Source organism: Rasamsonia emersonii (assembly GCF_000968595.1).
Source record: "Rasamsonia emersonii CBS 393.64 chromosome Unknown ctg1118621759968, whole genome shotgun sequence".
Classification (NCBI taxonomy): Eukaryota; Fungi; Ascomycota; class Eurotiomycetes; order Eurotiales; family Trichocomaceae; genus Rasamsonia; species Rasamsonia emersonii.
Window position 1 is genome coordinate 176,205 of NW_013563319.1, and position 12,607 is coordinate 188,811.

Consider the following 12,607-nt stretch of genomic DNA (forward strand, 5'->3'; position numbering starts at 1 on the left):
CTTCCGTGCACTTCAGAGATCGTCCCGAGCCCAGACTCTGTATAGACGTCGGCTAATGATGTATATATATAGATCGCAGTACAAGGACCGGTCGAAATGGTCTGGTCCTCAGCAGATATTCGTAGGTAGATTCGGAAGGTTAAAGTCGAGAGGTCGAGCCGACGGTCACCCGGCCCGTAACACCAACGTCGCCTGCGTCGCTAGCAAGATAGAGGAATGAACGAATGCCTGCGCACGACATCCAGGATCCGTCCGGAAATCACGATAGCCTGCGCACGAGGTGACGAAGGGACACTGTGGAAAGGACTCGATGTTCGATCTCTTAAGACCTCATGGCGGGTATGTCGACACAGTGTCCGTGGGGAAGGGTCCGAGTGCGAGTCGAGTCCACGCGAGGGTCGCAGGAGGTTGCAATGGACCGGGATTTCTTCGAAGAAGATAGGCTGTGGTCCCGTGTGAAGATGGAGCGGTGTGCTAGAAGACGGCAGGCGGAGGTCGAGGGGAGGGTCAATGTCGCGAATTGGGAGCCAGTTTGATGGAGGAAGTCACGAGCGGAGGAGAAAGAAGGCAGAGAAGGCAGGGCAGGACGAAAGAAGACGGAATTGGGAAGATGGGATGGATGTGGAGATGGAAGGACCAACAGGAGAAGTTAGGAGGAGCGAGGGAGCGTAAGTCTTAGCATGCAGCGATCGGATCAGGACGCGACAGGACAGAGAGCGGGCGAGGAGATGAGATGACAGAGCCGTGGTGAAGGCAGGCAGATGCCATAGGACAAAGGACGAGAGAGGGGGAGCGATGATGGTGCTCGTGTTCTGCTGGCCTTCCAGAAGGTCGAGGGGGCGGGCCGAGCGCTGCTGGCTGATCTGGTTGGTGGGAGGAGAGCGAGTCTGGAGTCGGCGGTGGCTCGACCAGCAGGAGGCCGAGCAGGATTACGGGCATGCAGCGGCGCTAGTCCCGTTAGCGGTAATACGGGCCCGTGGGAACCGGCCTGCGTCACAGATTACGCCCTCCCGAGGGGCCGCCCGGCACGCCCATTGGCTGCTGGGCGGGGGATACGCTGCTGGCTCGAAGTTCTGCACGGCTGCCCGCCAATCCCCACTCGCGTTCCTCGCCGACCCCCACCGGGCTGCCCTGGAGGCTGCCCAGGCAGGCCGCCCAGCAGGGATCATGGACATGGAGGCCCCGGGAACAGGAAATGGCAGGGAAGGTGCGCCGGAGGAAGGACGCAGCCAGCCCATTCCCTCCTTCCCAGACGGACGGCTGTGGCTGGGGATCAGAGGCGGAGTCGCTCCTGCTCCCGAGCGCTCTTCTGGACGCAGAGGACCGGCACCGTACGAAAATGGAGAAAGAGCAGAGAATGCCTACGGTTCTCCAGTGTACTGAATTGTACGCAGTCGTGACTGGCCAACGGCGGGGCGATCGAGTGCGTGGAGAGTGGAGACTGGCTTAGTTCTTCTAGAAGGCTGAAGCTGGCAGACTCGCAAGCAGCTAGCTGAGCGCTAAGTCCATCAGTTCTCGCAGTAGATACCGGAAGCAGTAATGGCTTTGTTTAGACGGCTATTAATATAATTAACAGTCTGGAGTATTTACTACTAAGGCCACAGGCTAGCAGGCTGGATCCGATCGCGCGGCCTCGATTGATCAGATCGCAGATACAGTAGAAAGATCAAATATTCAATATTAATATTAACATTAATATTAATCTAAATTAATTCAATATTGATATTAAGGCGCATGCTGAAAGAGCAGCAGAGTAGGTTGCACGGCAGGGATTTGGCAGCATGTCATCAGGCGTGGCCATAGCCATGGCAATAAATACCAACAATGAAAGTGCAGGTGGCAGCATGGGCATGCTGGGGTTGGTGGCTTTGTCAGCACGTTAGCGGCGTCGCAGGGGCCAAAAAGAACGTGTACAGTACGGAGTACTTAGTCGGGCTTGGCTTCTCCAAACGGGCCATCGAATCACGAACCGTCGATGGCGGGAGGACGATGGAGCCAAGAAGTATCACCTACAGGTACCTAACCTAACCTCTAATTTTATAAATTACGAGGCGGGCAGTTATCTCGAAGGAGCTGCCGAACGGGCCCTCGAGGTGGCTAAGTCGCAAGGCTTCAGCGCCCAGGAAAGGCAGGTGGCGGCCAATCCCCCATGCATGCAGCATGTCGTTTTCAACCTAATATAATTACTTATTACGATGCCCGGTTTGCAGCAACGTGACTTGCTGACCGAAAGCGGGGCCCGTGCCGGCGTGACGCCCCGCCCGATAAGCACGAGCCAGGATCGCCTCCGCCTGGTCGATCGCAGGTTGCCAGCAGTCAGGAATAGAACAGCAGCAGTGTCCAGCAGCGTACCGACTGCTTCATGCAGATTCCTGACTGCTCCGTAGCAAAGAAGCTGATTGCGAGCGATATTATTAGAATTTAAGCGCCTATCCCCTGGGCTTCTAGCTTCAATTCTCAGAATCGCCCTTATCGAGGTACAGAGGTAGTATTATTATTAAAGTTAGGCTCAGTTTCAGCCTCCGGGAGAATGGGATCGCTGGACGGAGGAACTTACCGGATTGTCAAAGATCGTCACGCGCTACGCCCAATTCGACACCCATCTCCGGGGTACTTGTACTTAGTGAGATGTGATGCCATCGCAGAGTTTCACGCAGTATCTAAGCTTCTTTGATGAGGGAAAGGCACCAACCGAGGTAGGTAGGTACTTCATACTGAAGAATCCCGGTGCTCTGGATGGGACCGCATTACCTAATCTACTACATATAACGTATTTCCCGGCTGTTTCGATCACCCGGTTGCTCCGATCACTAGAATACCCATACAAAATGCGTTTTTTTGTACGCTCATATCTCAACAAGCTTTAAAGATATTAAAGAGATATTTTATATACTATAATTATAAAGTATTTACAGCATACAGCATTAATCAGAAGTAGTCTACTCTATTATTTACTGGAATAATATAAAATACAGTGTAATTTTTATGTAAAATTAAAAAATAGGTATCTAAAAGGCAATATATATAATATTAACCTTATATTTCTCTTACAAGTAGTTATACCTATATATAATCTGATTTTAAAATTAAAGGCCAGGATATAATATAGACATTGTGGTATGAGCGTACAAAAAAACGCATTTTGTATGGGTATTCTAGTGATCGGAGCAACCGGGTGATCGAAACAGCCGGGAAATACGTTAACTAACTATATCACTGCGGAGTAATCTGAAGCTCAGCAGGCGTTCTCTTCCTGGTCGCCCCACGTGATCCTGATTCGCCCGCTGCAGTTCTAACTTCTGGCATGCAATGTCGTCACCTGCTTGCCAAGAATTGAATGGTTCAAACCATCCATACAGAGGTACTCTATACGACTACTGCTGGCGATCCTACGCCATCCCAGCGCCAGGATCGCAAACCCAGTAGTCCACCAGGCCGGAATAACCCCTGTCGCTTCAGAGGTTGCAGACGCTTGGTGATGTGAGCATTGAATATGGAAATACGGATTAAGAAGGCGGTACCCTCTCGCGAATTATATAATGTTTATATAATCACTGTATGACAGGCAGCACCTCTAATTTCTACCAAACAAAGGTACAGTACTAACTCCATTATTGACTGCAGAATACTCTGTAAGACGAAGTAATAATAAATAGCAGTAATAGTAGCAGATCCGATCTGATCTCACCTCATGATGCAAGGCACAGACCTGTGGCCACCATACTCTTACTCTACCTATGAGACCGGAATCCTCGGATGCGCTCATTGCCGCCGTGATGACGATCAAGATGCCATTTTGGATCGGATTAATCAGCACTCTGAGAGGACTCGGAGGAGTGGAAAGGACTGCAGGCTGGTACTGCGCTGGCAGGAATGGAATCGTGGGCGCCAGCGGAATCCGGTGCCGACAAGCTGATTGGCCAGGACGGGGCCCTTGCATCGCAGTGATGTGTCTGCATGGATGGCATGGGAATTTGGACGTCTGCCCAATAGAAATCGAGGGTACCGATACAAGGGCCCTTTACCTGGGAGATACGTTAGCGGTCATAAAAATTTCAGGCCATTACCAAGGTTACGCCACTACTAGTCCAACCCCAAGAATTGAAGGATCCTCCACTCAGCGCCCGGCGAGGATCTCGTCGATCTGGGGCCCATGCAGACGCAAAAATAAGAAATAACGTTGCCTAACCGGGGCGATCTGAGTATACTATACTGTACAGAGTATGGAGTACATCCTCTGTGCGAAGACGCCTTTTATTTTTGTCTGTGATACTGAACCCTCCCGCACGCTACTTACGCCTATCAGAGAGGGCTTAGAGGGCAGTTTCGAATCGGAAGGATTCCACCCCCGCTCACACCATCCAGGCGGAGTCCCATTTCCCATCATCCGGAAATCTTCCTTCAGCTGAAATGAATATCGATCAACAAGCTCACACGACACCATATATACATATACAAATACATGCATACTCTGTATTCACTCGCATTGTCTTATCCGGATTCAGAAATGAAAGGGAGAAAAAAAAACAAGTGTTGGCACTATTACGATACTCTCCAGGAAACTATGCCAGGATGATCTTCCAATAGCGAATATCTTTCTCTGTAAAGTCTATACAGCTGTCGAAGCTTCCATGGCACGGTCCATTCGGACTTCTCCGTTAGTAGGTACATGTACAGGCTAAGACGTAAGACATAAGACAACAGACGAGATTATCCGAATACGAATCAGATCAGATCAGATCCTTGCTGCATGGATACGATATACCTAGATACCTACTATACAGGGTTAAACTAAACGAAACTAAACTAAACTAGCCTGCTATGAGGTTTTCCAATAATATTTAATAATAGTAAGTTGCTTTCTTCCTTTCTTTCTGTCTCCTCTGCCTACCGCTTTGGGGTCCCGGTAGGATGGACGGAGGATTCATTAATTAGGCTTTGGCCCCCAGGTGCTTTAAACTGGGGAGACGGTACGGAGTACTCCCTCCCTACGGGGCAAGACTTCTAGAATGAAACCTTTTTTAATATTATTAGATTAGACACATCACTCTGCTTACGTAGTTGGTTTGCGGTTAAGGTTTCCCACTTTCTTCCTTTTGTATATATTTCCGAAACCTGCTCCATGGCATGGGATACCTTACATACTATGGTATAGAGCCAAGTACCTTCACCAGTTTTCCATCTTCGTTGCCAGAAATTTCCATATTCTATGTTCTATATTCCTAGCTTCTCGTGTCAAATAATTGAGCATAACAAAGGGAAAAGTATTCTGTGGAGCCACTGTCCTGTGTCGGTACAAAGATGACTGTAATAAGCTGGATCCAACATATTAGGTAAAGTACCTGGACTATACTTGAAGCATAACCTGTCGTAGGTCAATCCAACGCAATCAACGTCCAGGCATGATAGCTCGTGGAACAGCGTGCATTGTGCAGTTGATCAGATAAGCTTGTACGGAGTACGAGATTGTACGGGATATATCACCCATTGTCATATTTAACATATACATAGTACAATTGGCACCATTCCCCGCTGAGATGACTGTTTAGCTACTGCAAGGGCCTACAGCACCTGTCTCACTTAGTGAACTGGTAGTCAGATTGTGGGCTGATTATTGTTTCTCTACACGACCAATGAATTATTTATTATTAATAAATCTGTCATCCTAGATCGACAATCGATCCATCACATGCCGTCAAAGTCCAGATCAGACATAAAGATGAAGTGAAGGAGGCAAAGCAAATCGAAGAAATGAGGGGAAAAAAAAAGCGCCCCCAAATCACCAACAGAACGCCTTCTCGATCGAGAGGGATAATTGGACCGAGTATTAGCCACCTACATATGCGGCAGCACGGACATAATGATTACCCCATGTCATTAATTAATTAACAGGGCTTATTAGTCTGTACTATATTGTATTGTTGTTGCTATTGTTATGATCCCGCGCTTTCGTAAACATAAACAAACAATAATAATAAGAGCTATTATCATGTATGCGGCATCATTCAGCCCCGGCATTATTGACTTGCATAGAAACAATAACAATGCACAATAACATAACAATGGCAACACTAAAAATATACCCTTGAGGCTAATGCATTCCTAACTACATACTTTGGATAAAACAGATAAGCAGTGTGAACGAAGCACCTATTCAACTTTACCTTCCTCTTTCCAGCCGGAATCGAAACTCGGCCCCCAAACAAACAAGGTCGAGCAGTAGTAAGATGTATCCTACTACTAATAAAATGTAATATTAATATTCGTTTTTATAGTGAGTCTCAAGATGACGGACACCGCAGAAAAAGGACAAGTGCATGCACTAACCATACGTCTTGGAGAATCCAGATTAACAGTCAATTGCATTCTTCCTGGACAGCTGAATGGGAAATAATCCCCCCCCCCTCCCGTTCGCATTGCTGTAAGCTGTACAGTACAATCTAGTCTTGATCTGGTGTAGTAAAGTGCTGCAGCTGTACCTTCTCCCACGGTTTCTTTGACACCGACCCCATGCTGTCTGTCTGTACTGTCAATCATGGTTGACTAGACTGCGTGCTGTAGAGATACCAATAACAGGGCAAGATATCAATCCACCGTTGCATGACTCCGACTCAGCTTATAGAACGGTGTCGACACTATCGTGTTCTATCTATCTATATACTATGCATCTGCTATCAAGATCTGTATACAGCGCAACAGGGAGATGTATACGCACGAAGCTCCCTCCGAGATCGTTCTTACATTAAGTAACAAGCAGGCGATTTGCAAAATAATATCCACATAGATTCTATTTCTTGTTACAGCCAACTAACTCGAATCACAGGTATGGACTAGACTAGATTCGAATACAGGTTGATATCAAGACGCAACTCCACCGCAGCAGACCAACACACATTGTCAAAATTCACCAGTGGCCTATATCAGGCAAGCAATAATACACCTCTGCTGATGCTAGGGTCCAAATCACTGCCTGTCAGGAAGAAACAAAACAGGGTTTTCATAGCACCCTTGACCAGCTGAAAAAAAAAGAAGAATCTGCTAGCTAGCATCTTGTGGATAGATCTGCAAGACTGCACCTTGCAAAGAAATCTATCAAACCTCACCCTCTCTTTTCCTGTCTCTTTCTCTCTCTCGTTTTCATTATTTTCTCCCACAAGGTACTCCATTAGATCTTTACTTCCTCGACGGTGGGTCAAAAAACGACGTCTAATCCAAAGTTTTTCGCCTCGTCTCTCCAGTCTAGTCTTATTTATTGCCGTAAATTCAGGAACGGGTCAATGCTGAGTCCATATGTTTTGAGAAAAAAATGGATCTCCACTGTCGAGCGGGCTAACTAACGTCTGGAAGATGCGGACCGCTTGCACGTGGTCGGCCACACATGTTCCGAGTGGTTAGGTAGAGGTTCTGAACTTCTGATGCTGAACGTGGCGCTGAATGACAGACCAGGCCAGTAATTATTAACTAGACTCCTGCTAGAATTGAATTACAGTACACCTTGACGTGTTTACTAGCCGTCGCCGACGATCTATACTGCATCATGGTACGTACAATATCAGTACCAGTGAGGTAAAGCCTGAATATGGATGGTACAGATATATATATATTCTAACACCTCAGTTCAGCTCAGTCCATTGAGTTAGAGAATGAGGTATCAATATTATTACCATTATCATCAAATCCAATTCACATAAACAAATGAAATTCCCAGCCATCCGACTTCAATCAATACTTAATACAGACATCTGAATAAAACACCTTCTAGAAGCCAAAGCTTCACGAAGCACGGATCTCTGCTGCGCACAGACAGCTAATTAATCAATAATAATAATAACAAACAGTCTTTGACTAACCAATTACCTTAGTTAGATTAGATGGAGTTACAGAGTTACTTTGTAGACGCATCTCCGTATTCTTTCTTGTCGAGACTCGACAACGTTGTTTTGTTGTCTGTTCGTGTCTGTGCGACAGACGATCGATCGATCAATTGATTGATCAATAATCCGATCGAACCATATCCAGCGCACAGATAGCTACCTAGTACCTAGGCCTTCCAGGAACATGTGTACTATACACAGATAGGTAATTACCTAGGTACCCCGGTGCTCGAGCTTCCTCCTCCTACTCTCCTCGTTCTTCGTCCCCGAGATCCCCAGCAAAAGCTAGTCAGCCAGCCATAGTCAGAGTACATATAATTAATTAATTACTTAGTTAGGCTACGTATCAATTTATCGTGCACTCCGTACGCCATGCCTACTGTAACCTTTTACTTATTATTGTTATATCGTTATTATTACGCCTTGTCATCGTCCAACCACGTGGGTGTCCGTGTTGTGTCTGTACCTGTCTGTGCCTGAGTTAAATTGAGTTTATTGTTTCTCGGGCTGTTTCTTCCTCCACCTCTCTCTCCTTTTGTTTCTTTTCAAGGGAATTGCCTCTCAGAATACCCTTATAGGAGGATTTTTCTGCAAAGCCAGAGTAACATGTTCATGCGTAAACCTCCAGGGGAGCTAGCTGCTTTAAGAAGAGGCATAGTTGCAATGAATACTACGATTGCTATCCTGGATAGCAACTGAAAGAAGACCTACCTACCTAGAATTTCAAGAATATAGGAGATCCTTGATACAGCAGCCTGTGATATTTAATCTATCTATCCTAGAATAATAATATGAGGGGGAATCTTAAGAGAGCAAGAGGCTAATAGTAGTATTAAATTCAAATAAAAGCTTAAGACTTCCTGATTTATTTATTTACAAGCAAATATCATAGCACCATACTGCTCTATGATATTAGAAAAGTATTCTATAGGGCATGTTATATACTATAATAGGCAGGCATTAGATCTATTATAGGTACCTAGGTAGTTCTTCAAAGGATTGCCATTATTTTCTGACTACCTTAACTCCTGCTATTTTACTCCTGCTGCTCATAATAATAATAATACTCTGTGCTTATATTTGCCATTTGTCACATGACCAAGTAAAGTGGCCATACCTACGGCCAACCATAGAAGGATGGAAATAGTATTTGATGTGCCAGATTTTCAGGGATAACAAATATATTAATACATGCCTTTACTTTCTAGGATATTCTTATATTCTGCAATAAAAGGTTCAAAGATATTTTTTTACTAAATTAGTCCCTGTCTTAGGTTAGAAGATTCTGAAGGTCATAAGAATATGCTCCTTCCTGCTGAATATGCTGTACATCCATACTTATGGCTAATTGATACTAGCCTTCTCTTTCAGTATCCTATCTTTGAATGCCATTTGATATTCCTGATGCCAGGGGAAATTTTCATGCCATATGATTGGGATTCTCCGACAAAGTAAAGGAATTGACAGTTTTCAGGTCTGATGCATCGATAACTTGTGATCGCGATCTCTCAGCAGTTCAAAACCCCACTTCTTGGGGGCAACAAAAAAAAAGTCAATCATCCTACCACCAGTGTGTTTCTTGATCACAAATTCAGGAGAAATTATAACCTGACCGTCCAGTACAGTATATAGACACTGGTAGAACTCCTTCTGGTATTGATCCTCTAGTGGCAACATATTACCTGCTGACAAACATAGAGGATCTAAGAGCTGATAAGGTTAAAATCAGCTGGCTAATTGCATCAACTGTCAATTGCAACAGTGTTCCATAGTTTATTATGCTGGCAGACGCTGTGTCCTAGAGAAGACAGGCGCAATACCTAGAAACAAGTTTCATAAGTAGCCAATGTAAAGTAAACTGGAGTATGTACCTACCAGTGGTGAATTTTGCTAGCGAACACGTAGCTGGTGTTATTCGGGTTGTAGATGATAGGTTTCTCAACGAGAACTTTCTCAATATTGCTGCTTCAGCTAAAGCCTTGACATTGGGGTATTGCTTGTTTTATGGGGAACAGGACAGTAGATTTGCTTGGGAATGTAATAAATACTCGACGAATCTATTCAGGTCAGCAAGCAGATTCTAGCGTAGTTGAGATCCATAATGCGTACTTTGCATGCAGACGGGTTGGAAACCCACAGACAATCTCTCCATGGCATTGAATTTAATCCAAGGGTTCCTTCCGAATGAGGCTAGCCAGCCTTGCTCGTAGTATATTCGAATAACCTTCATTTTTCCAAATCTCGAGGTATACATATGCTGCCATTGGCAAGGACTGCTTGGAGAAAGAACATCGGCTGCTTTGTCAGTGAGTTTGCGGCGGTCGACAAAGGACCGTTATACTGACGTCTCAGAAAGGAATCTGAAAGCTTCATTCTTCATTCACTTTCTAGAGTCGCGAGAATAATGTGTTTCTTCCTCGACCATTTCAATCTTTTCCGTGTTTGAGATCTGAACGATGATAAACCTAGAGCAAATATTATAAACAATCATTTGGCTAGCCGGGAGACAGAGTCCATAACTTACTTTCTGTAGCACCTTGAGAATTCCATCAACTGCTCCTGGTTGGCCACTTGTCAGGCTAAAATTAAATATGTAGTCATAGGCGTTATGGTGCAGTCGTAGAGGACACGTCTGGCAGAGCATCTCGTTTGGCAACCACTTTCTTCCCGGTAGTAATAATGTCGCAGAAAGTATCCCTGTCCACCCTCTCCCAGGTGCTCACATATCTCACCTTTGGGTCATCCTTTGACCAAATCCATCCAGAACATCTTCCATCCAGCTCACTGTCCTTTCTTATTTATCCTTTCTCCATCGCTGGGCATCGATTGCCTATTGATTGATTCATTGATTGATGCAAGTCAGCTAGCTGCTGGAAACAGCATACTTCATCCTAAGAAATAAATAAATAAACTCACATGCTCGTTCAAGGGATCTCAGCCAACTCTTCACCTCCGTACTCCTCTTCTGCCAGGTTGATATTTCCGTAGTTGAGAAACTCGAGGTAACTAACAGCAGTTGAGTTTCTTGTCTTGTTGAGAAGGCTGCTTGGAAGCTTCTGGGCCTCGTATATTCGATGTTTCGCGTAGCAACGGGAGGGGGAGGAGGAGGGGGAGGAGCAGGTGCCAGACCTCTCGATCTCAGAGGATAACGTGTACTAATAGAGGACATTGTTCTGCAAATGCGAGATTAGGACTTGCGATCTGATTTCGAGCCAGAGAGCATCGTCGCTAGCTACTTACTTGAAGGTGGCAGTACTGGCTCGAGCATTCGGCGTTGCGTTGATTGATATTCGCCAAGCTTTGCCCACTCTTCTTCGTCTTCCAGCACAGCTTGTTTGTTCGACCTCTTTCTTCATCTGTTGGCCCGCCGGCCACGATAGTGATGTTGCCGTCCTCATCTTCATCCTCGCCCAATCCCTCGCTGAGAGATTCCTCCTCACTTGACTCCATCACCGGCTGTTGTCCCAGTTTATATAAACTCCTCATCTTCGGAGCTAGCTAGCTGTCTTCATATGAACCGCCAATCAATTTGCGACGCTATTAAAAAAAAAAGAAACCAAAAACCACGTTAATATATAAGAAGCTCGTTTTTCGTTTTTTGTTACCTCAAAGTATTTACCTTCGCGGGGGACTCTAGATCCTTTAGGGTATAAACCCCAGTGCTTTCGGTGATAGATAAGTCATGTTAGTTAGTTGTTATGAAGAAGAGCAATTTTATTAAATTTATTTGCGAAGACTTACTGAGATTTGACTTTTAGAAAGCTCTTGGCGTCGTGGTGGCAAAGACAAGAATAAATAAAATAAGAAGTTGAACAGGGGGATTTAGCAGAAATGATAAAGATTGGATTAGGAGGAGAATAAGAAGAAAGAAGAAGAAAAAGAAGAGAGGAAGATAAAAATAAATAAAATAAATAATATGGAGCAGTCAGCTAAGTACCAGCAGTTAATAATTTAAGGATGATACTACCTAGGTAGGTATCTGTCACAGTTGACAGCAGAGTTGAGGAATCAGTAGGTAGTGACTGGACTGGAATTACTTACAGTGAGTGAGCGAGAGAGTGAATCTCTCTTTCTCTTTCTTGGTGTGTGTATCTAGCGAGCTAGACTTTCTTTCTTTCTGCGGTCTTCACTCTTCACCCAAGATTCTTATTTCTTCCTTTGTTCTCTGTTTTTGATTTGATTGATTCACTTCAGTTGCAGGCTTCCAGCCCCCCTCAGTGCTGAGTGCTGACTATGCTAAATTAATTCACCTCCACGCAGGCGGGGTGCTCCCTATGATAACCAACAGCATTGGTTTTTTTTTCAACTTCCGCAATGTGTAGCTACGAATAACCAACCTCTTTTTTTTTTCCTTAGGTATCCAGATGTAGGCCATGGCCGGACGAGGTGGTGGACACGCATAACAAAATCCTTACTGTCGTACTGTCGTACTGTCGTAGGAATATATACTTAATAAGTTGGATGGACACCCACTACTTCATCTGCATCGTTGGTGTAATGCATTATTGCGCCTAAATCTCTACTACTCAGCCTCTTCGAGCATACGACCCGTCTAATGGATAGAAACCCATGAAAACGCCGGATGCCAGAGGATATATCCCAAATGCCAGTGCATGCCATGCATCGAACCCCAAACAACAGATAGCAAAATCACAAACGGTGAAAAAGAAAAACGTCAAAACAACAATTATTGTACACATATATTCTCTTTTCTTTGCTTTTCATAACGTTAA

General features: G+C 45.0%; 2 protein-coding genes across 2 annotated transcripts; one reads left to right on the forward strand and one right to left on the reverse strand.

Annotated features, from left to right (window-relative positions):
* Positions 1-798: 798 nt before the first annotated feature.
* On the forward strand, positions 799-1,383 carry T310_0932 (uncharacterized protein; the record flags this gene model as incomplete). Its single annotated transcript, XM_013476225.1, has 1 exon — positions 799-1,383. The coding sequence occupies one exon, from the start codon at positions 799-801 to the stop codon at positions 1,381-1,383; it is 585 nt and encodes a 194-aa protein (XP_013331679.1).
* Positions 1,384-10,254: 8,871 nt separating this feature from the next.
* On the reverse strand, positions 10,255-11,272 carry T310_0933 (uncharacterized protein; the record flags this gene model as incomplete). The annotated part of the gene is made up of 5 exons (XM_013476226.1): positions 10,255-10,323; positions 10,399-10,453; positions 10,607-10,658; positions 10,791-11,047; positions 11,115-11,272. The coding sequence occupies 5 exons, from the start codon at positions 11,270-11,272 to the stop codon at positions 10,255-10,257; spliced, it is 591 nt and encodes a 196-aa protein (XP_013331680.1).
* Positions 11,273-12,607: the final 1,335 nt, after the last annotated feature.